The sequence below is a fragment of the Aquila chrysaetos genome, chromosome 24 (genome assembly GCF_900496995.4).
Source record: "Aquila chrysaetos chrysaetos chromosome 24, bAquChr1.4, whole genome shotgun sequence".
Lineage (NCBI taxonomy): Eukaryota > Metazoa > Chordata > Aves > Accipitriformes > Accipitridae > Aquila > Aquila chrysaetos.
The window spans coordinates 15,096,542-15,124,347 of record NC_044027.1 but is presented as its reverse complement, the minus strand read 5'-3'; the positions used below and the strand labels follow the sequence as shown (position 1 = coordinate 15,124,347).

Below are 27,806 nucleotides of genomic sequence, written 5' to 3'. Positions count from 1 at the left end.
GGGAGGAAATGCTGGGTTTTTTTGCAAAGGAGGTTTAGCTTCAACAGCTGCAGTTTAAAAGCGAAATCCAGGGGGAGGGATGGGACCGGGCGAAGAAGGAGGGAGGACGGGGAGGACGGGGAGGACGGGGGGGGTTGCTGAGACCTGCCGCTAACCCCTCCGCCGGGCTGGCCGGCCCGGAGGAGCCGCTCTCATGCGGCGGTCGCTGCCCGGGGAGCCGGCGGTCGCGGGCGGGCACGCCCGGGGGGGGGGGGTGGGGGGGGGGGTTGGTACGGAAAGGCTACGAGCGAGTTTCTGCAAAGTTTGACCCATTTGCTGCTGCTGCTGCGGCCACGACCGGAGCTGGAACAACCCCCCCCCTCCCCTCCCGCCCCCCTCCGTTCCACCGGCGAGGCTGAACCCGGGGGGGGGTGGAGGGGGGGGGGGGGGGGGGCCGGCGCCGTCCCCGTATGCATGAATGTATTGCGAGAGAGGAAGCTTGCGGCAGGCAGGAGGCGGAGGCACCGATCCTGCTCCTCTCACCTCCCCGGGCATCTAGCAAAGAAGCGAAGGAAAAAAAAAAAAAAAAAAAAAAAAAAAAGAGCGAGAGAAGGAGCCCCCCCCCCCCCCGCCTTCTCTCTCTCTCTCTCTCCCCCCCCCCCCGCCGCACCTCGCCCCCGCGCAGCGCAGGGGAGCCCGGCGCGGTACGCGGCGGCCGGGGCTGGGCGCTGCTCCCCGCCGCCGCCGCGGGATGCTGTGCCGGCCCTGCAGGACCGCGGGGCCCACGCGTGTGCGGGGCAGCCCCGGCGGCCGCTCATGAACCCCGCCGGTTGAGGTAAAAGCAGGAGCGGCGGGAGGAGGAGGAAGGTCGGACACCCTTGCGGAGAGCCGCTCGCCGAAGAGGAGGAGGAGGAGGAGGAGGAGGAGGAAGGGCAGCCGCGGGGCCGGTGCGTGGCGGCGGGATGTCACGGGCGGCGGTTCCGCGGAGCTGAGCGGGCGCGGAGCGGCGCGGCCCCGGGCGGGGAGCGGGGGAGGCTCGGCGCCGCCGCCGCCGCTGCTGCTGCTGCTGCTGCTGCTGCTGTCTCCTGCCCCGCTGCGCAGCCCCCGGAGCCCGCCTGCGTGACCAGGACCTTCGATTTATTCTTTATGGTTTCGGCTATTTCTAAGGAGAGGAAAAAAAAAAAAAAAAAAAAAATCTCTCTCCCCAAAGCCCTGACATCGCTGGCGGACGAGCCTCCAAAATCGGAGATTTGGCTACTTTTTGCATTTTCCACCCGGCGTTTCTTTCTGTTATTATTGTAATTTTGTGCGAAAGGAAGTTATGAACAACTGCAAGTCAGGAAGTGGAAATCCACACCGGTTGTGACAAGCTGGGGCTAAAAACTATTTCATTATTTATATAGATGTGTCTATCAACATTCTGCTTTTCATCCAAAGAATAAAGGGAAATACCGGCTAGTCCTATGTTTGACGGCGAATGACAGACCGCATCTGAGGAAAGGAAGGACTAAATATATCGGCTAAGAACACCACCGTTATTTATTGAACTCGAGAGACCTTTTTTTTAACCCAAAGACTGTTTGAGCGAAAGATTTAATGGGTCGTTAAAAGGGGAAAAAAAATTTTAAAGGCCCTTTTGCTTCTGAAGTGCAGCTAACCTCAAAAATAGGAGCAGTACTTGTAAGACAGATACTCAAATTAAGGCTTTACCTGATGAATTTTCTATCCTATGGATATCAGTTTTGAGATTACAAACCAAGAAGATCTGTAATTGATCTAGCACCAGATAATTTCAATGCCTAATATTCCCCAGGATTGCTGGAGTACCCTAGGAGCTGCGTCGGACTGTACTCGGGGTATGCCATGGGCTGTATTCAGAGTATTAGCTGCAAATCCAAAGTTTTCCGGGAAAGTATTTCAGTGATTGAAGTCAAAGCCTCCATCGATCCCATTCCCACCAGCATCGACGAGTCCTCCAGCGTGGTCCTGCGCTACCGGACCCCTCACTTCCGAGCCTCTGCGCAAGTGTTGGTGCCCCCTATTCCCAAGAAGGAGACCTGGATCGTGGGCTGGATCCAGGCTTGCAGCCACATGGAATTTTACAATCACTACGGGGAACAGGGAATGTAAGTATTTCCAGCAGCGCGTGCGGGTGCGTTTGCCTAGCGGGAAGAGCGAGCGGGAGGACCACGGCCTGGCTGGGAAATACTGGATTAAGCCAAAAACGATAATTCAGGTGGTTTGATTTTTAAAACCCAGCTCTTCTGAAACTTAACTGAGGACTTTCTCGTAAGTTTAAAATACAGGAGAGCTTGTGGGTGTTCTTCTCTTCTAGAGGGAATGTGCCCAAGCCCTAACCAAAACCCACTGGTTCTGTTAGGAACCCAAAAGCAATGCTGTATTTCACAACAGCTTTTGGGCAGCACCGGGGATCCTGAAATCCCAAGTCAGCCCTGCCACGGCAGGCACCCCTGTTTTGATACGTGTTTTACACGAGGGCTTCCCCTGAGCGCCAGCTCCTCGCTTCAGCATCCCTCCCCATCCCTTACGGGGTAAAACTCTGCATTGACAAGCCCCAGGGAAACCCGAGAGCTGACACTTGTGGCACGGTGCCGTCCCCGGCGTGCCGTACGGCTGCTGCAGTGGGCCATGGCTGTGAGCTCGGTAGCCCACCAGCTTTGGGAGCACATTTAATGTCACAGGAGGAATCCTGCTTGCTTTGCCCACGGTAGCAGGCAGCCCACAGGGAAAGACCAAGATGGATTTAACCCACTGATAACGAAACCCTTTGCATCACTGGGAGCAGGGTGAAAATTTCACATTACCCTCCTTTCGGGTAATGTGGGGGTGGGAATATACAGGTATCTAGGTAAGGTAGGGGGAATCTAGGGGCTGTTGGCACACCAAAACCCCCGTGTTGCTGGTCAAACAGTCATAGTGAGACAGGAATGAGTCAAATTAAAATGTCGTCTCCCTACCGAGTAAAGTCATCTCTCCCCGGTCCCCCCCCAGTTTGTTCACCAAACCTCGTCGCAGGCTCTGGCCCGTAGTTAAATCAGCAACGGCACCCGATCTCCAAATGCCTGCACAGAACAGCAATTCTGCAACTCACGGTGCTGGGCAGCACCAGGTGCAGCCTCCCGGCCCGGCAGAAATCTGTCTGTCCAGCCACGGGGACAAAACCTGACCGCAGAGCCCGGTGCTGGCAGATGGGTTGGTAGCTGGAGGCAGGGATGCTGCCCGGTCTCTGGGGGCAAGGGAGAGAAAAGACGGGAAGGTCAGGTGTAAGGAACGCTCCCGTCCGCTCGTCCCAAGTGCCCTGTGTCAGGGGGATGCCGGCTCAGCCCCTCGAGGGTCAGTCTGGGGGGGCTTAAAAACGGTGAATGAGGAGGGCTGAGGGAGGATAGGGACACGGAGTAGGGCTGGAGAGCAGGACAAACTCTGAGTTAACGCAGCGCCTTCCCGACAGCCTGAACATCTGCACGCACACCCTGGCCCTTCTTTCCTCCCTTCTGCCCGTAAGCCCAGATGAGGACACGGGTTCAGCATCCCAGACGCAGCGCGAACACGCGTTGTAAGATGTGGATCAGAGGGAAGGGCATGCCGAGGAGCAGCCGTAAGTGACAGACTGTCCCCCCCTTCTGTCCCCACGTCCCCTCTCTGCTCAAGCAGAAAGTGCCTTGAGGAGCGAACTAGCACCTGGCAAACAGCAGCAGGGAGGCTCAGCAAAGGAGCAGACCAGCCTATCTTGATTTTAAAAGTACTTACAACAGGCCTGAAATCTGTAGCCTTTTGGCTCCAACGCCGTCTTTAGCAAGGACAAATTGTTGCTCAGATGTTCCCAATTCTAGGCCTTTGGGATTTGCATGTGTAATTCTCGGGCTCATTTAGAAATCCTGTCTTTAGCGGCCAGCTGCAAAAGGAAAACAGAAAAGTCCACTGTATATAAATACAGCTCACATCCACTGAAATAAAGAGGACTGGGCAGAGAGCTGTTCTGTCAGTCCTGCTGTGGGCTGCAAACCTCAACGTGTCCTTTTATTTCTCTGCACCTGAATTTCCCTGTGCTTAAAATGAGGATTTGGTCTTCCCTTGCTGGAGTGCTTTGAGACAAAAAAAAGTTGTATCTACAAGCTAACTGCTGTAAACAGGTAGTCAGAATTAAACACCGCAGCTATGTAGGAGAGCTATTAGCCAGAAAATCACAGAAACAGAGATTTTTCCCTAGGAGGTTCATTGACATTTAACTGATACAAAAAAAAAGAGTTACCCAAACATAAGTAGGAATTGGTCTGCTCCTCCACTCTCTCTCTCTATAGACCTGTCACCATCTGAAAGCTATAAATAAAGGTGTTTGGGAGGAAAGGCCTCTTTCAGTGCCATTGAAACATGCTTTTGGAAGACCTTTATATAGAGAGAGACAGGACACAGACCTATCTGAAAGGGTGGGCCAAGCCTTTAGCCGGTGTAACTTGATGTAATCCCACTGACCTCCACGGAGCTGCATTGATTTATGCCAACAGAGTCTTTGTCCCAACTTTCCATGATGAAGAGAGACTGCTGCAACATACATATTTTTAATCGCTGTGGTGACAGGCAGACAGAAAACTCCAAATAATCAAAAATCAGTTGGTCAACTGGAGCATCAATACTTCCAGCAGGCTTTGGATTAATTTTTCACTTTCATGCTCCGGAGTTGTTAGCTGTGTATAAGCTGGCCATTACGTTGAGGACAGAAACAGCTGAGAAATACTGGAGCAGATGGAGCTGTGCATAACGCTCCTATAGGGATGTTAGCTACAGAGGGGATAATTTAGACACACGCGTTTAAAGTGGCACTGACAATTCTGGGGCTAAATGCAGCGTTTTTAAATGTAAGGGAAAATAATTAAAGCTCAGATAACACGTAAATGCTGGCATTATTTTACATGTAAGTCAGCAGATGCTGCTGGGAACATGAAAGCTCCCAGCATGAGGATGTGGACGTGCTCTCTGACCCCCCCACTCCGTGCAGAACTGGGGCAAACTCCCGTTTGGCTGGTATTACTGCTTCCCCCCGAGCAGGGTTTTACCCTGTACCCTTAGGGAAGGATGCTGCTGTGCAGCGGGAGGCATCAGGATCAGGCCGCAGAGCTCTGACCTGTGCAGGAGCAGCTGGACCAGGTCCCCGCTGGGATCTCCTGGGGTGGGTGCTGGTTTCTGCGCCCGGTTGTGCAGCATCTGGTGGGACCCGTGTCAGCGGCTGGGCAACGCCAGAATGGCATTATCCAGCCTTGTTTCTTCATCTCCATGGAGATGTGCGAGAAGCGGTGCAGATGGAGATATGCAAAACAGAGAGATAAATAAATCGGAGTTTGAATATGATCAGTCAAGAAGCTGGAGAAGTTTCAGGTAGATATTTCTCCCCTGGAGGACCCGATGGGGGAGCTGGGTGGCATTACATCATTGCTTTACGTTACCGGGCATCTCTCTTGTGAGATTAAATCTTCTGTGCCCTGCAGCACACAATGAATTCGAGAAATCAACTTGTCAAGAAAATAAACCCCCAGTCCTCGGGAGGGAAAACACAATCAAAAACAGATTCACCGAAGAAAAAAAAAGGTTATCCTTTCCATGGGAAGCAAAGGGAGGGTCTCTTCGCTGTGGGAATTTATCCTTCCAGGGGTTTAGAGGAAAAGGCTTCACTGCCCTTGCATGGCCCCTGGCCCTTACCTGTGCTCTAAGGACGCACCTTAGCGCAGTTAAATAGTTTGTCCAGTCTGATTTGAGCCTGCTCAGCTAAACCAGCAGAAATTTGTCCCTTCTTCTTAATGCCGGTTTTCTGCTAGTTTTACCCCCTGAACCAGCATGCATCAAGCATCACTGCCGGGTCAAGAGACGAGGCAGGAACATGCAGCTGGAGGGTGGGGGGAAGAAGGACCACAGCAGCGTGGCTCCGACAGCTGGGGACCAACATCTTAAATTTCCTTCCTGTTCTTCGCTATAACCCTGGCTTGAATTGCTTGACGTACCGGAGTAGGTGAGAGAGACACCGCAAAGGACAATTTAAAATTAAGCAGCTCTGACTATCGGGTTTTCTTTCTTTCAGCTAGTCACCAGCGCAGGCGCAGAGGTGGAGGGAGGGAGGCAGGTAGGAGCAGGGATGTGAAATACCCGAGACGGCTTTTCGCTGCGCCCACACGTTGCGCTGGTACCTGCACCGAGCACAGTCTGTGTCCGAGCGGGGCTTCTCTTCTTCAGGGAGCTGGTAGAGAGGAAGGGTGGTGGAAAGCACGAGGTTATGCAAGTCCATCTGGCCTGTGACTAATTAGGAGCTGGCTTTAAGGAATTGGGGCTGAGATGCAATAGCGCCTGATGCCTGTCTGAAAAGGTTAACTGAATATACTCGTGTCACTGCTGGATGCACAGGGCTGGAGGCTGCTGTGCTTGGATTTGCTGTCACGGCACAGGCCACTGCAGTGATTGCTTCGGTTTGTGCTGTGGGGCAGCCATCTGGAGGGCTCGGGATAAGCTGGGGGCTTCGTTTTGTGCGACAGAATAGGAAGAAACGTATCTGAACGAGGACTAGGAGGCTAAAACCTACATAAAGCTGCTCGGTTGTCAGCAGCAGGGGTACAGTTGTGCCACAAGAAATAGCTCAAAGTTCCTTCTCCTGGTAGCAAGAAGACATTTGCTAGGAGAGGTTTGCTGGCAGCTCCAGTCTCTGGCAATGCCCGTACTGACTCTGAAGGTTTCAGAAGTAGCAGGAACAAGCTTGTCAGTATTACAAGCCAGAATCTACTGATTTTGGAGCTGATCAGCTATAGTGAATCCCTGAAACCAGATAGGTTGGTTTCTTTTCATGCCTCTTCCCTGCTATTGTCAGCAAAATGTTTACTGGGCACTTTCTGGTCTTTCCTTGGCTCGGCACCACCACAGAAAGATGCTGATGCAGACAAAGATCATTCCACAGTGTTCTTTCCAAAATCATCCAGAAGGCCAGTTGTTGGCATATTATTTAACACGGACACACTCTGCAGGCAAAGGCTACCAACCCGGCTGGCACGCAGGCTTCGCTGTAGCAGCAGGCGAGGGGCAACCACCAGCAGCAGCAACCATCGTGCAGCCTCTGCTTTTGCTCCAGTCATGGGATCATCATAAGGCCTCGTTTTTCTTCTTGTTACTAAGCTGCACAGATAAAGCGTGATAGTTTTGAAACCCCAGGGTTAACCACACTCGCTAGAATTAGGCACAGCGTGCTCCACGAAGAAACACAGGCCAGTTTCTTCTTCCCCGTTCCTGCCCACGCCTTTTCTTAAGCAGGGTGCCCTTCTGAGGCACCCTGAGCGCAGCCACGCTGCTCACGAACACGCTTGGCTTTGCAGTGGGGTTTCTCAGCCTCCGCAGGCAGCATCCTGCCTTCAGCTACCTGCCCGGGCCCTGACACAGCTCCACCTTTTTGCTCTCATTTAAATCCTGGGCAAATCCTGAGAAGCTCCTGCAGTTCTGTACTGGTCTGGGGTCAGATATGTCTACTGGGAATGAAGATGGGGACAAGCAGATCTTAGCTGACCTGCGGTTTCTGAGCATCCTCTACCCGATTCTCCTGCCATTTCGCCCACCAGCCTCTGACTGGAGTAGGCTGGAGCAGCCCAGGAGGGTTATCAGCCTCTTGTAGCATCCCAGGTCCCAGTTTGGCACCTCTGTACCCACAGAGATGCTGCGGCTGCACCTTAGCACCCTGCCTGTCACAGGGTAAACCTCTAGAAAATTGTCACATCTCATCCCCGGGTGACAGCCAAGCTGAGTACCGGCCACTATCTGAATGGAAAGTAATCCTAAACCATCTGCTGAAAGGCAGAGAAAGAGCCCCGGGATGGTGTTTCAGAGCGGGGCTGTGCGGCGGGGAGGAGGTGGGGGGCTGCAGAGCACGACCTCCGCTCATCCGCCCGCCGAGGGCTGAGTTCATCCAACATCCCCAGAGCCTTTCCCTTCTCAGCTCTCCCTGAAGAGCCGGGGGGGACGGTGAGCCAGGATGACTCCGGTTTAGAAGGCAGAACGTATAAACATCTCTCCAGTGGATGGGGGTCCTGGCAGGACTGCTCAGGGATCTCCTTTTGGCTTCCTTCGCTAAAAATTTTCTTCCAGGGAAAGGACTCCCTCTGCCTGCTGGCTACGAGCTCAGGAGGAGAGGATTGCTGCAGCCGCGGTGCCATAGCTGACAGCAGCCCATAAATCTGCGCGGGGAGATGTTCACGCTTGCATAACCCCCGGCTGCTGCTAACCCCCGGGCCTGCCGCTCGGAGCATCCCTGCATCCCCCGGAGCATCCCTGCATCCCCCGGAGCAGCCCGTGTCCTGCCTTGCCCTTACCCTTCTGGGTCCCTGCCAGGCCGTCCGACCCGCAAACCAGCCGGCTCCTACGTGGTGCGGCCCTTTGCCCAACGCCTGCCGTGGCACAGGGGAGTGTTTTTTTTGGTTTGTTTTTTTTTTTTTTTTGCTAGGACCCCCGCTCGCGTGAAAAAACATAAATGAGATCTTTAAATCCCCTCCGGCACCTTCTAGCTACAGCCAGACATTTACAGCTAACTGCTGAATGATCCAGTGGTTACAAACATGGAAGCAGTTCACGGTCATTAACTAATTAACAATCAGAACAGCCTTGTGAGATGGTCACATTAGTCCTGTCCAGCAGAGAGGAGCAGCTCATCCCAAAGCTGCGTCAGAGCCGGCCGGGCCCGACGTGTACCCCCCCCCCCCCGCCTGCCTGCGCCCGGCCGCAGCCCCCGCTTCAGTCAAGGGGCTATTTTAAGCCGCAGCACCGAACTTATTAAAGGCTTGGACAGTTACCCTGATGAGCCCGAGCGCGTCCCCTCTGTCTCCCTCCCAAGATAACCCGTGTCCCGTGGTACAGCTCGCAGCAGGGAGCCGCAGGGCTCGGGGGGCTGGTGCCCAGCTCAGCATCCCAGCCCCACGGCAGGGTCAAGCGCAAATGCCACGCTGGGAGCTGCTGGGAGCGAGCTGGTGCTGCTGCCGCACAGCCCCTTCTGCCACTTGGGCGGCGGGGAGGGCGGATTCGTAAGCAAGAGGAAGAAGGGACATTAGAGCCACCTCTAGCAGCGTGGTTTTTAAAAGAATGTCCTTAAAATACCTGGCACGTGCTGAGCACGTAGTCTATGGTTATGCCGCCTTAGTGCTTCTACTCTGCGAATATCTAATGCTTTTTCCGAGACGTTTACGGTAGTTTGCTTCTATTGGCAAATCTCATCTTAAAAATTAAATTGGAAGTTAATAAAAAACAATCCAAGTTGTGCATCAGCATTATAAGGTGACCATTTTCACTTACTTTCTTGCTAGAAAGACTGACCTTTCTGTCAGTCTCGCAAGCGCAGCACACAGACGACCGGCTCAGGCAGTTTTACAAGCTGGCTGACCTCGGTTTCTCTGATTACTGTAATACCATCCCCAGCCCGGAGCCTGGTGTGCAGCCTTTGAACTGGGTCCTTCCTAGGGCTGGAGAAGGATGGGTTACGCCTCCAGCGCCAGGCTGACAGCGGGGAGGGACAGTGACTTATCCAGCGAGAAAATGAATGTTTGCAGGTAGAGACTGAAAAGAAAGAACAGAACGGGGCAATGGGAAGCTTTATGGACCCGTTGAGTCCTTGAACTTACTTCCACCGCTTAGGTCTTCTGTCAGCTCACCCCCAGGGCCAGCTCTGAGCTTGCCCCTTCTTCTGCCGACACGGGAGATTTTGTGCTATTGAGAGAAAGAAACTCAGCCCTGCTCTCGCCGGCACAAGGGTTGAGATGCTGAACGCGGCGCTGGAGCGAGTCCTTGTGTTCAGCCACGCTCAGACAGCCAAGGAGCTGCAAGAAGATTCCTGCATTTTCTCCAACACCGGAGCCTTCCTGAGCACCTACCCTTTGCAGCCTTACGTGAACAGCAACATCTTTTGAACCACTCCAGGTAGCCACCGGTCCCTGCAAGGAAAGCCCTGGCCCTGCAGGGGGGTGGTTCCTCAGTGGTGTTGAGCAGCAGGACAGACTTTCATGATCGGTCCTGGAAATTTGCAGACACGGTTTTAATGGCAGGGATGAGCTCTTTCAGCAGGGTGGTACGAAAGGCACAAATTCCAGTAAAAGCTAAAGGGGGAACGTGTTCGGAACTACTTCCTCTCCTTCCTTCAAGTCTGGCATGTTTCTAAACTAATTAATTAATGCATTATCCGTAATTTGTCGTTGATCACGGCAGGTCAAGTTGGGAGCTTCCGGATCTACTGGACGGTAAAATCCAGGCCATCAGTGACTCAGATGGAGTGAACTATCCCTGGTATGGAAACACGACAGAAACCTGCACCATCGTGGGTCCCACGAAGAAGGAGTCCAAGTTCAACATCAGCATGAACGACAACTTTTACCCGAGCGTGACGTGGGCAGTGCCCGTCAGCGAGAGCAACGTGGCCAAACTCACGAGCATTCACCGGGATCAAAGCTTCACCACCTGGCTGGTCGCAACCAACACGGCTACCAACGAAATGGTGACCTTGCAGACTATCAAATGGCGCATGAGGCTGGGCATCGAGGTAAATCCCAGCAGACCCTTGGGGCAGCGTGCCAAGCTGCAGGAACCCTCTGCTCAAGAGCAGCCCCAGGTCCTTAGCAAGAATGAGCCAATACCACCCAGTGCCCTTGTCAAACCCAATGCCAATGATGCTCAGGTACTCATGTGGAGGCCAAAGGATGGACCACCGCTTGTGGTGATACCTCCAAAACATCGATAATATAAACCTGGCGTCCCGGCACCAAAAGGGAGAAAAAAAAAAAAAAAAACAAAAACAAAAAAACCAACAACGAAGCAAAACAATCACTTAGGTATTAGAATACACACGTATAATCTGAGCAAAATCAAAATGCACTTTTTATTCATTTAACAAATGCAACCATTCTACCTTCTCCCATTGGGACGGATTTCACTGTGCTAAAGCTAAAGAGGAGACCTTTGACTGGGGTCTGTCTCATCACTGGATTCCTAAGGGAAGAAACTAACACTGATGTCTACCCGTATAGCTTTTTTTTTTTTTTCCTTCCCTACTTTAGTTACTGTTTGAACTTCAGTCTCATTAGCTTGTCCAGACTGCCCGGAACAATAAGAACATTTTATTTGGGATTTTAAGAGTCTTTTTTTTTTCTTTTTGGTTGAGAACAGAACAAGTTCCTGGAGCAAAAAGTTGACTATTTGAGATAAGGATTTTTTTTTTTTTTTTTTTAAGCTGTAAGGTTCTGAGTTGCAAATCCAAGTCATGCGGCCTTATGTAGACTTTGCTTTGCATTGCCAAACTTTTGCCTTAAAGCTATGTTTGAAAAAAAAACAACAAAAACACCACCAGGCAGAATGTCCTTTCTACAGAATTTTCAGGAGAAAGTTTTGAAACAAGGAATAGATTGTCAGTGTGCCACGGGCTGATAGATGAAAAGGGCATGAAATCGGAAGAAGTGTGATAAAAAGAAAATCTTCCTCGTTCCAGGTTTTAAAACCAGGAAGCGTGGAAATAATCTCAGTTTCAAAAGCAATGCAAATAACAAACCTGCTGTAGGAAGTCTCTTGAGTGGGAGCTACTAGGCCATCTCCCCACTTCGCAGAAGGGGTGGCAAGCAAACTTGCACGGCTTACACTTGGTGATCTCAGTCTCCTGTTAGCATTAGAATATGGGATAATCTCACAGCTGGAATTGTGGCCCTGGGAGTCAACATAAATCGAGGGGAGGGGGGGATGTCCCACTGGGTTTGTCTTTAGAACACGCAGATGTTTGCCCAACTAGCCTACAGTCTCACCTTGTCGTGGCGTAAGAGCCAACAGCTCGTGCACCGGCTGTTGTTGGGTGAAGCTCTGTTGCCCTGTTTTCCCATGAAATCCAAATGACGGTGCTGTAAGAAGAGCAGGATATAAAAAGGATCCTTCTGAAGTCATTGGAGATGCATGGGTGTAAGCGAGGGCAGATCTTATCTACTGAGTCTACCCAGCAATATCCATAATTCAGGAACAGCCACGTCTGAAAATAACAGGCACCCATTCCTAGCAAACACTATAAGCAAAAGCTATGAAAAACTCTCTTCTTCCCGTGACAACAAATCACGTTGGGGTTAGTAGATCATTTTCTTCCAAATGACCTCGTGATCTACACGACTGTCAGGAATGGGGTCCAGACAGGACCATGGGTGATTCCGTACCTGTCTGGCTATGGCACAAACATCTATGTAGCAAAGGGCGACGCAGGAGAAGGTGCAAGCAGGGCAACCCCCGAGTCTTGGGTGTAGATCCTCCAGTAAGTAAGGTGCATTTGAAGCCGGAGGTGGAACCTGCAGGTTTTAAGAAGGACCAGATGGCTTCAGAGATAACCAGCTGCGCTTCTGCAGAGCGCGGCGCAGAGGAGCCGTTTGAATGGAAGGGGCACGGTTTGCCGGCCGAGGAGGTTCTGCAGCAGAGGTGGCATCTGGAGGACAGGGCACAGGACGGGCAGCGGAGGATCTGCTCTCTCGCTCCAGCACGTGGCCTGAGGCAGATCGCTTCCCCTTTCCCTCTGCAGCTCCTTCCCCTAGATACCATTTCTTCCTCTTATTAACAATCTGCCTCAAGAGCCGGGACTGAAGAGAGCTCGGCGTGCCAGATACAAGCCTGGCCCTGCCGAGCTGGTCTGAACAGGTCTTACAACCGCACACACGCTGCTCAAAAGGCTCTCCCCTCGGAGAGGCACCAATTAGCTGCTATTACCATCTTCATCTTCCACATCGGACATTACCAGCAAGAAATTCTCCTTCCTCACTTCTCCAAAGCCACACCATCTACTTTGGCAACAGGTTCAACATCACCACCTGCCTGGGGAAAGCACGCCCAGAAGATATGCCCCCCCCATGACAGTCTCAAACCAGCAAACAAGGATCCTGGGTCCCTGCAAGCATGCCCCCATTTCCAGGGGAGCCCGCCCTCCTCCATGCACTGGTTTTCAGAGATGCTCAGCCACGGAGCTGCTCTCTTCAACGGGCAGATCTCTGAGGTAGGAAGTCCAGCATTACAAGCAGCTTGCAAACAAACGGACTGGATCAAACCCAAATCCATGAGCCAAAGGTTGCCTAAATCTAGGCCTTGGGACTATAAAGGATGAAGCTAGGGAGACTTTGACTTGCGCAGTCACTCTCTGTATTAAACTCCATTTTCTTACATGGATTCCAATCCTAACTATAGCTCTACTGGCACAGCCCTTTGGGACTTGTCTGTATTTTCTCCTAGGCAATACATGCAGAAGAGGACAAAATGTGAGCTGTGGGTGAATAGCCGGTAACGCTTGCACGCATCTCGGCTACCGCTTAGATGCACTTCTGGGCAGTGCCGCGGGTGGGAGCAGAAGGGGTGTTTATGTCTGGTATTCACTTTGTCTCCAGGTGCTGAGTACTTACAGTTCTCACTGATGTCAGCATGGGTTGAAGATATCAGACCCAGTTGTCTTAATTAGCTGCACGAAGGAATTCCAAGGAAAGATTTCTTCTCAGTCACCAAAAACCACATTCAGGGAACACCTACGTCCTTTTCCACTTAGCTTTGTGTTGGACTTAGTCTCCCAGTGCATTAAGTAAACCGGGTTCCTCCTACTCCCTCTACCTGGTGGACTGGACGCATCCATGCAATTTGATAGTAACCTCCTGGCTAATTCGTCCTGTTGCACTGAACAGACCCAGCTAAGCAGTAAATATGAAATTCAAATTTCACATTGGGGTCGGCTTTGCATGGACTCCTCCCTTCCCAAAGAATGCCTTTATCCCGTGCCTAGGTTGAAACGTGCCCCTCCGCCGCCATTCACATCACCAGACACGGCACAGAAAAGTGATGCTGCCTCTTTTGAGATTTTGTGTGTTGTGATTAAAAGTGATGTTTTTCCAATGCTGCTTCATTACAAAACTGACGGGGACAGATCGAATATAAAAGGAACGGTGGCTGGAAGTAACAGGTGCTATAGACATCGCTATTGATAAGGCTGGTTAATAGCCATATGATTAGAACGTGTATTGACAGGGTCCCAACGGGGGCTTAAATGTCTGGGGACCTGGGGCATCCTGCACCAAGGAAGGTGGTAAATACGCAGAGGTAAATAAAGCTCCTTCTCTGGCAGCTTTTTGCAGAACCGGGAACGCACAAAGGATACGCTGGGAAGGTGATGGGGCACCAACACGGGATACTGATGTACGTGAGCTTGTCTCTGCCTCACCTCTCCCACCGATGATCCCCAGCTCTTTATGGCCCCAAATCACCACGGGAGCGGAGAGGGTAGCCTGACCATCCCTGTCAACACCCCGTAGCGGTCCAGGGTGGGAAGCAGCAGGGCGAGCCCTGGCCGAGACCCTCACCCGCACCCTCTCCCCCCCAGCCAGCAGCGGGGCAGGGGCTGGCAGACGCCGTCGAGCACGACCGACACGCCGAGCGGCGTCGCGGACCCTTCGGTTCTCGTTTCCTACCCTCGACACCGAGACGAGCGTGGCGAGAGAGGGGCAGCGCCTCGGAGAGTCAACAAAGATATTAAGCGGCGTTGGGGAGGGGTAGACCTGTTGAGCCGGCGCGGAGGAGAGCAAGGCTGGGTCCGGGAGCGAGGGGGGGGAAGGCGAGGGCTGCCCGAACCTCGGCACCGCCGTCCCTCCTGCCCTGGCTCCTGGCGCAGCAATAAGAATCGTCCTTGGTCTTGCAGAGATACTGTGAAAATAAAACCAAGATGTACCGAGTCTGGACACTTACAGAGATGTAAAAAAAAAAAAAAAAACAACAAAACCCTGCTTTTATAAAAGAGAAATAAAGTGAAATTTTCAAACACGTCTGCCTGGAGTGGTTTTGGGCGGTGGCTGTTTTTAAACGAACGGCTCCACCACCTCTGCACTCGCATTTCAAATCGGCAATAAATACCCTATTTACCACGAGTGCCTTTTCTCTCCATTTCAGCTCTTACGCCGCATCAGATAGAGCGTGGAGGTTTCTGGTTAAAAATACCAGCCGACATCCTGCATTTTTCATTACCAGGCTGCTGTGCATCTTTGTAACGGCAGGACAGAGTCGAGGCGGTTGGCGCAGGCAGCAGCTGAACTTCCGCACGGTTCAGTTTCCTAACACTGCTTATTTAGCAAAAGCCTGGTCAGATGTTAGCTGTAAATGCCGCATCTGGAGAAAGGCAGCCTCTCAGCCAGGCTGTGGTACCCGGGGCAGCGGAGAGCAGCCCTGCCCTTTCAGACCCGGGCAAACGAGAGGTTAAAAGCTGCTGCAGTATACGACTGGTTTTCAAATACCACGCTGTATTCATTTCATTATTTTCCCCCACAGTTTTCATATTTAGGTTCTGCTTGCTTTCCAGTAAAGGAAACTGTCACGATTATTTTCAGAGAGCAGGGGAGTGCCTGGCCTCCAGTGCTCACCCGTTAATCCACAGGGCCCAACCCTGGCACCTTCCAGGTCTGTGCTCCAGCTCCTTCTGCCATGGGCCGATCCCACCGCGGGCTCCCTTCCCACCGGCTGTGCCTCAAGGCAGACACGGGTTTCTCTTTCTTTTCTTTTTTTTTTTTTTTTAAATTTTTTGTTCGTTCAGTACTTTTGCTGGTTTGCTGCTCTCTGATCCAGCCTGCAAAGAAGCATCAAGGCTTCTCCGAAAAGCAGCAGAGGAAAGACTCGTTCCGTCTGCCGCAAGATCACGGTGCTGCGTCGGCTCCCACCCGGCACCCTTGGGACCCTCGGAGCTTTCCTGGCACGTGTCCTGAGCACAGGGGCTGGACCCTTACCTGTGGGGCACCCCCCAAAAAGGTGCACCTCACATCGATGTCTCCCCTTCGCTGCATCTCCTTGGGTCCCGCGTGGAGCAAACGAGAGCCTGTGACAAGCCTGTTAATGCCCCTTAAAGGTTGTAGCCAACCTTTGCAGCTCGAGAGCCTTTTGCACGGTGCTGCCGGGCAGCGGGGAGACCTGGTACCGTTCATCTCCAAACCACGGAGGCGCGTGCCCACGTAAAACACGGAAAGCCACGTCGTCAGTTTGGGAAGCTCCAGCGGCACGTAGCAGGGAGACAAACCCAAGCGCCGGAGGGGAAGGGGAGGAATGAAACGTACGGGAGGTCACAGCTCGAGGAAAGGAATGCGCACGGATGGAGCCTGAGCAGAGGAGAGGACAGGTTCGGAGTGGGATTCCTTTCCACAGTGGAAACTCTCCAGCCTCATCTGTTGATAGCAGGTTAAATTTAGATGTCCTAGTTTTGGAGGGGGAGAAGGGGGGAGAGGGGACACCAGCCAACTCACAGCTGTTTTGGGTGACACCCTGAAAAAGCTGAAAGTGCCCGGTCGCTTATTATCTGCACCGAGACACTGGAAAAGCCCCTGAGAAGGATCTGGGAAGGATGGCGGCTGCTGAACCCAGCAGAGCCGAGGTGATGGTGGAGCCCAGTTCTGGTGCTTCCAATCCTTTAGCGCGCTGCATCCGTGAATGCTGAGGCTACAAATCAAACTCACCTTTCTAGAGGTTTTTGTCGCTTGGCTTTGTGATTTTTTAACCTCGGTTTTAAACAGACTGAGGGAACAGTTCCTTCATTTGAAGACATACCCCCTGGCCTCCACAGTCCCTGCTCGAAACTTTTTGCAGGGACTTCCCTCTGCTGATGCAAATCAAGTTTTGTTTCCTATTTCTTCTATCTCACATCTTGTTAAGCTGTTCATGTGCAGCAGCTGCACACGCTCATTTTATGCCTTCATGTTTTCAAGTTTTAATGCAAAAATATTTTTAGCAATGCACTGAAGAGCCTTGAAGCATCTATTAAAAAAAAATAAAAATACTGTGTCATGTGTTGCATGCACGTAATTATAACAGAGCTCCTCAAACAATCTGCATCGAGTTTGCCAAGGCTGCCTTTCGTAACACCTTCGTAAATTGGTCCCCACAAACCCAGCGGGTACAGAGTCCTGGCAAAAAGCCCGAACGCAGTCGAGCAGCACTGGAGAGTCAGGTCTGACCCTACCCCGATTCGTAACTTTGGGGTTGTCCCATACTTCCCCCTCAAAACAGAGCAATAGCTTATTTCACCTTCGATGCAGAAGCCGTTCTGACATCACTTAAGCACAGGGCATTTGAAGCGCTGAAGCTCCTGGCGCCTGCAGAGCAGAACTGCGGAGAAATTCTGCAAGGAACACTGACCCGGGAGCGACTCCAGCACCCTGCTCCGAGAGAGGGTGGTACGCGATGGCGGTGGTCTCTTCCAGCGCTGGAAAAGGACACTGACAAGGCAGGACAGCAGCCTGAGGCCAGAGCATCGCCCGCGGCTGCGTGTGCCCAGGAACCTGCAGCACCAGGGCTCAGCAACAGCCCTGCTATATCGTTCGAGCAACGCGCTTGCTGGCAATACACAACTTCGTTTTTATCTCGTGTTCAGGGAACGGTGCGAGTTCAGATACAGGCACTGGCAGCACAAAGCGTGCCCGTGTGTGATAAAGGCGTGTACGGAGAAGTCCCGGCGCTGCAGCGGGAGCCAGACACACGTTTGCAGAGAAGGAGCTTTGCAACCTACTGGAAATTGCAGAAAAACAAAAGTGGGGATGGTGCGAGACAGGGAACATGCTGTGCATAACCGCGGGACCCTCGGGGAGCCGAGACAGAAGCCCATGGGCACAGGTAGGCCTGCAGAGTTGAAAAACGTGCCGACGCATCCAGGCTCATTCCTCGGCGAGGAAGTCGGTCTTTTCTCGATGGCTGCAAGACCCTAGGGCCTCGCTGCCGCGAGAGGGAGAAAGGACGGAGCTGGTCGTGCTGCCGACCGAGGGCTGCTCATCCCCACCGAGCTGCAGCCGCCTCTTCCCAGCCCCTCGGGCTCAACGCGACATTTATCTAGGAACAAAAACTCCCCCGGCACTACCAGACACACTCATGCCAAAGCCTCATGCAGGATTATTTTTCCTTGTAAGCAATGCTGAAAGCAATGCACAAGGGCAGGACACATGAAAACTAAGAAGGGATAAATAAAATGTCACTTCAGCCTCTGGGCCTGCAGCAGCAGGGACACGTACGCGGACCGACGGGGCGAAGGCAGGCAGCTCTGCGCAGGACTGCTGGCAGGGTGCAGGGACCAGTGCTGGCCAAGGCTGTGCCCCCCGTTCCTTGGCAAAGGGCTGGGAGGAGAGGTAAGTGCCACTGCCTGCCTTCACCTTTCCACTGCCTCGCTCCCTGCTCCCAGCAGCTGGAACAAAGGTCCGAGATGTTCAGCAGCACTTTTCTGACCTCCACCACCTTCCACAGAGATCCTACTCATCCCCGAGACTCCCCACACACACGCAAACACACCACAGCGGCTCGCTGTTGAGGCCAATAAGCCCATCCTGAGCCGGACGGTCGTGTCAGAAACACGTCTGGTTTCTCCCACGGAGCATTGCCAAGGTTTTGGTCATCAGCACGTCAGCTCTGTCCCCGGCACTGCTCAAGCAGGAAAGTGGCCATCGGCGACGAGGCGAGCCGAGGGATATAACCCGGCAGCACAGGATGAACTTCAGCCCTGCGATCCCTCCTCGGTTCGACAGCAGACGGATGCCACCGGCATTTGTCCTCTGGTCGCCTCTCTGCACCACGGCACTGAGGCACAGAAGGGCCAAAGAAATTACATCCTTCCCTCCCAGGAGACAGATCCGGATGGAGGGGTATGGCCGAGACCATGCGTATTCTGGAATACCAAGTATTATACAGTAAAAACCTTTAAAACAAGAGATTAAAAAATTCTTCTTTCTTTTTGTGCCTCTTTGTTGCTCTTTTAGCCTTCAAGGAAGCAGAAATCCCTGGTCTGGTCTCTCCATGGGTTTGGGGAGATCCTCTCTACGCCTCAGGCTCCCCTCTGCCCACCAAGTCTGTAACACCATCATTAGTGCTCTGCCATAGCAGAGCATCACCAGCCCTCGGCTTGCCACTGCCTCAAGGCCATGGCGTAGTCTCAGGGGAGGGAAAAATAAGTGTGTCCCTTCATTAGAGATAATTAAGAATCCACCTTTGATAAAAGCCTTGGAAGATTTCTTCTCATACTGAAATGGCATGAAAAAAAACGTACAACCACATTAGCATAGACAAAATGATAAGTTCCTTCAGAGTAGCCGTGGAACGGTTGCTATTAGTTATTTGAGGATTAACCAGCACAGACAACAAAACTACTGAAACAAGGGCTCCAAGCCCAGCTAGTCCTTGGCTTCTTTACCAGGTCTGCCAAGACTGGGGCTATCTGTGTTAGTAGCTTTATTCTTTGGTGGACATCTGTCCACAAAAAACTGGACAGAGGCCATGAGATCACAGGCCACTTAACACAGATGACAGACTGTAACAGCTTCTGGCAACCACCAACCAAGCGCCACACGCACTTGCCAAGTCCTTGAGTCATCTAATAAAAATGCAGGTTTTTCAAAGTCGACTTTGCTACATTTTGTGCATATTCCTGTGGGCTTGTGGTCACGATCAGCCTCTCTACGCTGCTCAGCTCCTCCAGCAGCTACTATGGAAACCAGGAACAGCACCCGTTTCTCAAGGGCAGATAGTTCAGGGGGTTGGGTTGTTTCAGCCATGATTTCTGGAAGCACTGCAAGAAAATGCATGTTCAATCAGCACCTGGAGTAATTCTAATAGCTCTTCACTTGCAGAGGGTATAGGAGTTAAACAGGTACCAAGCAGCACAGCAGGGACAACCCCCAACTGCTCCCATCATTCCAAAAAAGAAACTTTAAATGGCTCAGCACGCCAACATCACATTCTTACCAAGCCAATCTTCTCCATAGCAAGAGGTTTATTAGCTATCTGGGGGAGCACAGCTGATACGGCCTTGCTAGGAGGTGTCGCATGCCACAGCAAGGGGAGATTAATGCAAAGAATTTAAGGTCAATGGTTTGGGCCAGCTGCTATTTATAAAGAGGAAGCAAAGCAGAACAGCAGTATCACCTCTAGGCCTTAAGAAATGTTGTATAGTCAAGGAGAACATACTGGGAGGGCACACTTCAACCCATCTTCAGCTTTTTCTTCCATCTCCAAACCAGCAAATTTCAGAAAATTTTCTCCTCTGTTGTAGTGCTGTGGTCCCAGGATCGCTAGCGCTCGCTCTCTTCCATTAAAGGGGAAGGGAGGTTATAAACAAAACCCCGACAACAGTGCTGCCTCTAATAGGACATGCGGCACGCCAGGGTTCATGATCTGGGGCATATGTAAAAGCCTTAGAGCCTATAGCCTCGCAAAGCCTCTCCAGATCTAAAAATAAGCCCTCTGTGTACACTATATTTCCTGTATTTCAGTGGTCTTCCTTTTTAAAGGGCACCTACCTAATGTCATTCCCAGGTGCAGAGATAGGAAGGACACTTTCCACAACTAGGACAGGAGTTAGGTCAAACTCTAACATTTTAGGTTGACTTGAAAAAAGAGGTTTCTTCAGGAACTGTTGATAGATATAAGTATTTAGTTTATAACACTGGACATGAAAACAAGCAGTTATCAACTATTTACAATTCCAAAAAGTGACCACATGCCCACCAAACCAGAAAGTGACACTTGTCATCATATTGTGTAGTATTTAGGGGGAAAAAATAAAATAAAAAAAAAAAGTTAGAATGTTTCTGCTGAAAACAGAAAAAGCAGAAGTACCCCAAAATGTCCTGAAAGGACCAACAAGATAAACCCATCCAATCTGCATGTATTCAACTAATACATAAGCTGTTATTTCAAATGCATTTTTCACAGAGCAACAAAAACCCATTACATCATTTAGAGGTTTCATGGAGGTCAGATGCATCAAATAGAAAAAGTGTTTGTCCAGAATGCCTTCAGGGCATTCTTTAAAACATTTGCTCAGTATGTTCAAGTATAAACATATGAGAATTTCACAAATGATATTGACTAAAGCTAAGAGCTACAGGGAAAAAGTACAATCTCATACATGTTAGAAAAAATGTAGCTGACAGTAGAATCCAACAGCCAAAGCCTTAAGCAGCAAAATCACTAATGCCTCTGGATGGAGGTCACACTTCTAATTCAAGGGCCAGAAGTTTTCCCTATAACCTGAGTTCCATTTTCTGAGTTCTGTAAAATTTAGAGAAAGGTAAAAATAGGAGAGCTTTTACTTCCCACCCCTTTGCTGAATGTTACTGCCATGGGAACGTGTTCTGCACGCTGCCAGTTTCTTCTCAGTTAATTTCCTATTTCTCCACTAAGCCTCTGGCTCACACATGACTCACTTTTAGCACTTCAGTGAGATAAGCATGTGCCCCATCCTATACTTAAAATTAGCAGGGCAAACTTCAGCCCCTTCTTAAGGGCCTAGGATAATCAAGCATTCTCTTCAATGAAAAATGTGCTGGTTTGTATCAGGAACCAACGTGAGCTACCCCCTTGTCTAGGCAAGGGATGAACAACATAAAGCTAAGTCCAGTACGGGGCTGGTAACCACAGCATACATCTATTTCCTCTAGATGCAGGGAGATAAACCCTTCCAACACAAATAACATCAAGGCAGATAAAATAGTTTAATATAGAGCGAGAACAAGTGTTGCATAAAAATAAGCAGAATCTTTTTCTTAAAAAAAAAGTCTGAGAACTCGTATTTAAAAGAAAAGCTGTTTGGATATTGATCCTGTACGTGACTCATGAATGCAGGAGCTACGGCACAGTTCTACAGGAGAGTTCAGGATGTTCCTAGCTTCTCCATCCACTAAACCCAGAGGAAGATCTGTGGAGCAAGAAAAAAAACCAACACAGCAATGAGTGCTAGAGTCTCCCTCAGGCAGTATTAATTCAGCACATCTCTCAAACTTCCAGTCTCCCTAGTATCAGAAGCTTATTGTGAGAACGCATTGGTATTTCTAGCATCTTTTACCTGAGACTGCATCAACACACACTAACTAGATATAATTATGCTTATTCTAGAGCCTACCATCCGGAGAGATACGTGCTCTCTCTACTTGGCAGGGAAACAACAAAGTTTAAGAAACTTGCTAAAGTAATCCAGCAAGCCAGCGGCAGAGTGGATGACAGAGTTAACCTCAGCTCTTAGTCCCATTCTTTAACTGTAAAAATCATCATCTCAACTCAGCCGGAAAAGTACCGATTTCATTCATTCATTGTTTCAACCCGATAAATGGAGTAGATACTAGATTCACACATGCAGCTTGAGCACACGCATCATGTGCCTGAGAGGTGGAGAAAGAGCATGATCTAACTGAAAATTCTCTCTTATATGAAAGATTAAACTCACTGGAAAGCACACATTCAGAGCCTGGACTTTGAGCTCTATGCAGTGCCACTAGAAAGGAAATCAGAACTAGTATGTTACTGCTACTTTCAAAGCTTGCTCTTGTAAACCATTCAACTGTTTTATTCTGATTCTGTTTGTATTTTTAATGAAGAGTTAGACACAAAATGGTACTTACGTGTTAGATGATCCAAAACCAAACCCTGAAAGAAATGCAAGATTAGAAAAATAATTGTTAAAAGGTAAAATGAATGCATAACATTTGTAGTAAATGTCCCCTCCCACACACAGATTGAAAAACATTTCTTTCCTGCCTTAGGCCAGGGAAAGAGCGATGGGCAAACAATGAAAGTCAAATCTCCATCTAGAAGAAAAGTGACTTGCCTTGGTTCCTAAGAGGGCTTTGCTTTCACTGCTAATCAGCTAGGTCCATTCATTAGTAGCAACTGCATACAATGTGCCTGGTTTATTCACCTCTCCATGAAAATAGAGGGCTGCTTTCTGAAGATGAAGTTTGTGCTTAATGCAAGCCAATGGTGACAGGCAGACCACCAATGAACATATCCTCTCTCAAAGGCTCTGTTCTCAGCCCTGTGTCAATCACTGCAGCTTCACTGAATTATTACATCAGATAAAAATTTGGCCATTGGTGTTCTAGCTCAATTTTCCAGTGCATATTCTTCTGACATTAAGTACTTACATACAGATACCCATGCGTATGGTACTTTCCTTTGAAAAGAAAGAACAACTCCACAAAGAGGGGTGCAAAGCAATAATCTGATGAGGTGTGCAGAAGAAGAGTGATTTATTGACATGCTACACAGCCAATCAAGTGATGGAATTATAAGCTAATGTCTGAGAAGACGCTACACCCCACCCTGCAGCTCAGTTCTCCAGGACACGGTGCGTTCCCTATAGAATGACCAGGACCAGGCAGATTTTTGACAGGGAGCTGAGGAGTCACACCCAAGTTCCAGGGAAAAATGGAGACATAGGGCCTGTTAAGTTCATTATATTTTAGCTTCTCCTACCTCCTCCACCTGTCCCAAAAGCTGAGAATCCACTGCTTTGTGTGCCGAAACCAGTACCCTGCTGTGACAGCGATCCAAATGTTGGGGTATTTTGATTTGCTAGCGTGCCAAACGATGCTGTATTGTTACTGGTACCACCAAACCTGCAGTTTAAAGAGAAAATTTGTGTTTGCAAGCATCTTCTCACTTACACTGCAAGTTTGTCCCCATACCTGCAATGATAACAGTGCACTCCTTAAACAAGGATACATCAAAAGAGCAAGACCACCCAATATGAATAATTATAATTGTTCATTCTGGAAAGTGATTTTCTGGTTTGGGAAAGGCTATCGTACATACAAATGTCTGTTTCTGCGCCAGGCAGAAAGGCAAATATGTTCATGCTTACACAGGGTAATGTTTTCAAGTGCTTGGAAATACCAACTCCTGCCATCAAATGGAATATATTAATTCACCCCTTTAAGCTCAAAAGTACAGCATTGTTTCATTTCACAAACAGGGCAGCAAACACAGAATTGGTATGAGCTGCTCATGGCCAGAGCACAAAGCAGAACCTAGATACAGAGCCCAGACTCTCAACTTTCAGATGGTACCTTACCACTGCCCATGTAAACCGTCTGCAGATTTCTCAATTCCTTTCTCTCCCCAGCCCATTTTGAATCACACACAGTTCCAGTGCTTTCCTGAAGATCTGCACCTATGTGGCACTTCTCCCCACCACCTTTGGTTTACTTCCCTAAATGCTTTTGGGGACTGAAATAAGAAACACTTTTATGTATGGAAATTGGTCTCCCTTCTCCACCCACTCTGTCCAACCAGGTATTGTAGAGCTATCAGCATGACACACTAATGAGACCACAATATGCATTACGGTTCTCTGCTCCCCCCATAGACTTCTCCCAATTCTGAACGTAAGAGGTGCACTCAAAAAACGAGCTTCAATTTTTTCTCTAACTTAAACTGGGCAAAATGCAGACACAAAATTTTCAAATGACAAGTTCTGCTAGAGCTCTGCAAGTGCACAATGCTACTACAACTAACCCAGCATCAGCCCTCCCCTGAGCAGACAGTTGGTGAAGTCAAACAGTGTGCCAGCTTTGCAAGGCTGTGCCTCACACAAGCTACTGTCATTTCTGACTTAAAATATGAACTGACAGCACATTAACCCACCTCCCCATCCATCCGGATCTAGTAGACTTTAAAAAAAAAAAACAAACAAAAAACCAAAACCAAAAAAACAAGCCACATCAAAACATATCTCTCCAGATAAAAGACAACCCTTGTAGCAGTGTGACAAGCAATTCATCTGGTAAAGGACATCACTTCTCCTATCCCAGACACTGTCAACCATAGACACCACTTCCATATACTGCATTAGCTACAATGGGCAGTTCAGTGACTTTGCATCTTTGGCCCTGCTAACCATCCCCTGTGCCTCTGGTTTGGCTCTTGACCGATGTACCTTGCAGACAACTTCAGCCCAGAACCACAAATGTGGTTTTCTCAGCATGGGCAGAACAGGTGTTGTAGTTCTTTTTTAAAAGCAGCAAGATGGGGTGATGCATTTGAGAACAAGAGGTTCTTACAGTGCTCCATCTCCTCAGGACTAGGCCACTAAACACACAAATTACATGTACCCGGTGAAAGGAAGTGGAGGTGAAAATAGTGACATGGAACTTGTGGTTCAAATTGCTTCTTTCAGTTACAACTAGAAGAACATGCCTGTTGAAAAAATGCTAAGCACACTAGGAACAGAGAAACAGCTTAAGCTATGGAACAGTTTTTTGTTTTTTTTTTAAAATATATAAAAGATGAGATACAGTCATCGCCTAGTAACAATTTAATCAAACCTATCTTGCCCGGATTTTCAGGTCTTTTGTAAAGCTCCTATACAAAACAGAATTGAGAGGCACTTGAGGTTAGTTTATGAAAGCAAAACAGTATTTGCTCACAAACAGTTGGAATTGCAGACTTTGAAGAAGTGTAGTGGTTTCTATTTTTGACACCCGAGTCATTTATCAAGTGATGCAGATTTTTCAGAACTGAAGCAGCAATGAATTGCATGTATTTAAGTTAGCAGGGTGTTCTCAGGAACTCGGAGCTAATACTGCACAACGTATTGGCAAGTAACATCTCTGGATTTGGGATTTTTAAAGTTTCACTTCCAGAGAAAGGCAGAAAGGAAGTCCTGCACAGATGCTACATTATACTGCAGAATTAAACTATTGCTCAAAATTTTGCAGTAAGATTTGGGTTTTGTAAAGCTGCCTGGGAATTTTGCACACTCTTTTAAAGTTTTTAAAATCAAAATCGAATTCCTCAGGCAACTCTGAAAATATCATACTGAGTCTGCACCTTTCTAATAGAGAAGAAATTCTCAAAACTCCCCACAAGTTAAGCCAATGAATTATCTTTCTTGAGTCTGCAGACTGCTTATGCAAGACCTCTGTTTGCATCACCATGCTTCTTGTTCTGAATCCCGTCTTATCTTTAAGCTTCCAACATTGTCACTGAGCGCGTCCAGTTTCAGTACAAAATCCTGCAGCACAATGGCTGAAAGCTGGAACGGAACAAAATATCAGCTGAATTGAAGCTAAGTTGTCCCTACAAGCGCATCCTTCTTTGTGGGGATTTAATTAAGCTGCCTCTATTTTTACCCTTTCCAAAGGGACTCTCCAATTTGCTGCACCAGAGTTCAGGACATAGCAGAAGAACCTAGCCGAAGCCTCCCACAGCTCAGGGGTGCCCTGGCAGATGGGTATCTGCCTAACCTCATGGGGAATTAACAAGTTACACTTCTAGATGTTCTAATGTGCCTTACGTAAAGGCAGTTCCTCCTGAAACTAAAGACAAATGCTTGTGAAATATGTAAACCCTAAGACTGGGAAGGCATCCAGTTTCCTCTTTTCACTGGAAGTTTTTCTTTTTTTAATTGGGTCTATTCAGTCTGAATATAATTGTAGGGCGTGAAGGAGAGTTGCTTGCTGGTAGTGCCATGTTGAAGAAGTGCATTTGCTGCCTATTGCAGAAGCTGCTTTGCAAGGTTTGAAATTCTGTATAATAGGAATAATGTGCTGTCTGCTCCGGTGCCGAGCACAGGCTTAAGGGGTAAAGAAACAGGTAAAAACAATCAGTGTGGGATAAACACAAATTGCTCTGGGAGCACAGGCTGTCACAAGTGCTTCGTCCCACCCCACAAAGGTGAGAGAAAAGACTAAATTCTCATTAGTATCTCTAGGCCAAATCTCACAAGTGGATAAGGTGGCTAGACAGAGTCACAGATAATGATATTTATTATTTTCTTTGCTAGGCATAGTTTGTAGGCCTAGAGTTGAACTCATTAAACGTGCACACTGAAAATACTCCTGCATTTCCTTAGACACTTGCAAGATGACTCACATCCCCCCTCACCCTGCCCCCCACCCCAATCTCTAAAGCTAAAGATTCAACATAGTAGTTTCAGCATTAAAACGAGATCATACACATTATTTCCTTTGGGGTTAAAGCCTTATTTTTATGCCTTTTTTATATTTAAAAAACGAACAAACAAGCAAGAGAACCCCCACAAACCAAGGATACTTAGAGCTTAGCCATCAATCACAGAATATATTCTTTACATTAATGCAGCAGAGGTAACAGCATAATAGTTTTTGTCACACACGAACATTGTTTTCCCAAACCCAGGACCCTGGTTGGCTTACCCAAATCCTCCAGCGCTGGCTGCTGCTGTACCCTCGCCGAACACTTTGCCTCCCGTTGAGCCCAGAGGGCTTGAAAAGGTTGGGGCTGAACCGAATGCTGGCACCCCTCCAAACCCAGGGGATCCCCCGAAAGTCGGAGGGCTGCCAAACACTGGAGCAGCACCGAAGCCACCTGAGCAAAACAGAGGCAAAAAAGGGAAAAGAACATCATGTAAACAATAATGCAGAAAGAGAAAACAAAACCTAGATTTCCAAGCAGACAATCTCCATAATGGGGCTGTTCATCTTATCAGGTGGACACAGCATTATTTATAAAACTAACCGCCACAAAGCTTCCAAACTGCAAGGTATTTTGTTACAAAAGACATGGATAAAAGTGCCTGAATGCATGCAAAAAAACTGCAACTGAGTAAGAGACTACCCAGAAGAAAACCACATTCTGGGTCTCATGAACATTTGAGCACAACATCAACTCAATCCCCACAGCTGTACTGGAAAGCGGTAATATATCATGCATGCGCTTGCACACTGTGAAGGAATCTCCACTTGCTTTATATAAAAAAGACTAGTATCTTAATCGTGAGATAGCAAACATGCACAATAACCAAGTTACAGTAAATATACATACAACAGGTGCTAGACTAATGCTTCTATTATTATTATATATAAAAAAAAATATATATATATATCCATCCTTCATCATAAAACTTGCACTCCTTACCAGAAAAAAAGCTTAGCTTATGCAGTCAGTTTTAAAGTAAAGTTCTGCTCATCACCATTTAAACAAGTTACTATCCAAAGGAACTGCATGTAACAGTGCAGAATGAAAAGTCTCCTGTAAAGGTCACC

The 27,806-nt window shown here is 49.1% G+C and overlaps 2 protein-coding genes and 1 long non-coding RNA gene across 7 annotated transcripts in view; 1 reads left to right on the top strand and 2 right to left on the bottom strand.

Moving 5' to 3' along the window:
- The first annotated feature begins 796 nt into the window (after positions 1–796).
- Positions 797–14,811, top strand: FAM78A (family with sequence similarity 78 member A). The gene is made up of 2 exons (XM_030000707.2): positions 797–2,105; positions 10,210–14,811. Exons 1-2 carry the CDS (start codon positions 1,843–1,845, stop codon positions 10,736–10,738), a joined length of 792 nt encoding a protein of 263 aa, XP_029856567.1. The 5' UTR covers positions 797–1,842; the 3' UTR covers positions 10,739–14,811.
- On the bottom strand, positions 2,713–9,777 carry LOC115335269. Of its 2 annotated transcripts, XR_003921402.1 has the most exons (5): positions 9,304–9,777; positions 7,014–7,146; positions 5,120–6,223; positions 3,748–3,892; positions 2,713–3,226 (listed from the first exon to the last, which is right to left on the bottom strand). It is a non-coding gene; the product is annotated as an uncharacterized LOC115335269 (long non-coding RNA). The 2 variants fall into 2 exon arrangements; XR_005931310.1 differs by lacking the exon at positions 9,304–9,777 and having other exon boundaries at positions 7,014–7,602.
- Positions 14,812–21,481: 6,670 nt separating the features above from the next.
- NUP214 (nucleoporin 214) overlaps positions 21,482–27,806 on the bottom strand; it is a 46,371-nt gene continuing 40,046 nt past the window's right edge. For all 4 annotated transcript variants that reach the window (XM_030000704.2, XM_030000703.2, XM_030000705.2 and 1 more), the window contains exons 33-36: positions 26,958–27,129; positions 23,257–23,399; positions 22,404–22,428; positions 21,482–21,703 (exon numbers count right to left, since the gene is read on the bottom strand). In XM_030000704.2, the coding sequence (XP_029856564.1) occupies positions 21,670–21,703; positions 22,404–22,428; positions 23,257–23,399; positions 26,958–27,129 (374 nt within the window). In that variant the 3' untranslated portion in view covers positions 21,482–21,669. The remainder of the gene's footprint in view (positions 21,704–22,403; positions 22,429–23,256; positions 23,400–26,957; positions 27,130–27,806) is intronic.

Bases quoted from the DNA above. Each gene is read 5' to 3' on its own strand.
- FAM78A (XM_030000707.2), top strand. From the start codon at position 1,843: ATGGGCTGTATTCAGAGTATTAGCTGCAAATCCAAAGTTTTCCGGGAA. The intron at 2,106-10,209 runs GTAAGTATTTCC...TGATCACGGCAG, and splicing joins CACTACGGGGAACAGGGAAT to GTCAAGTTGGGAGCTTCCGG.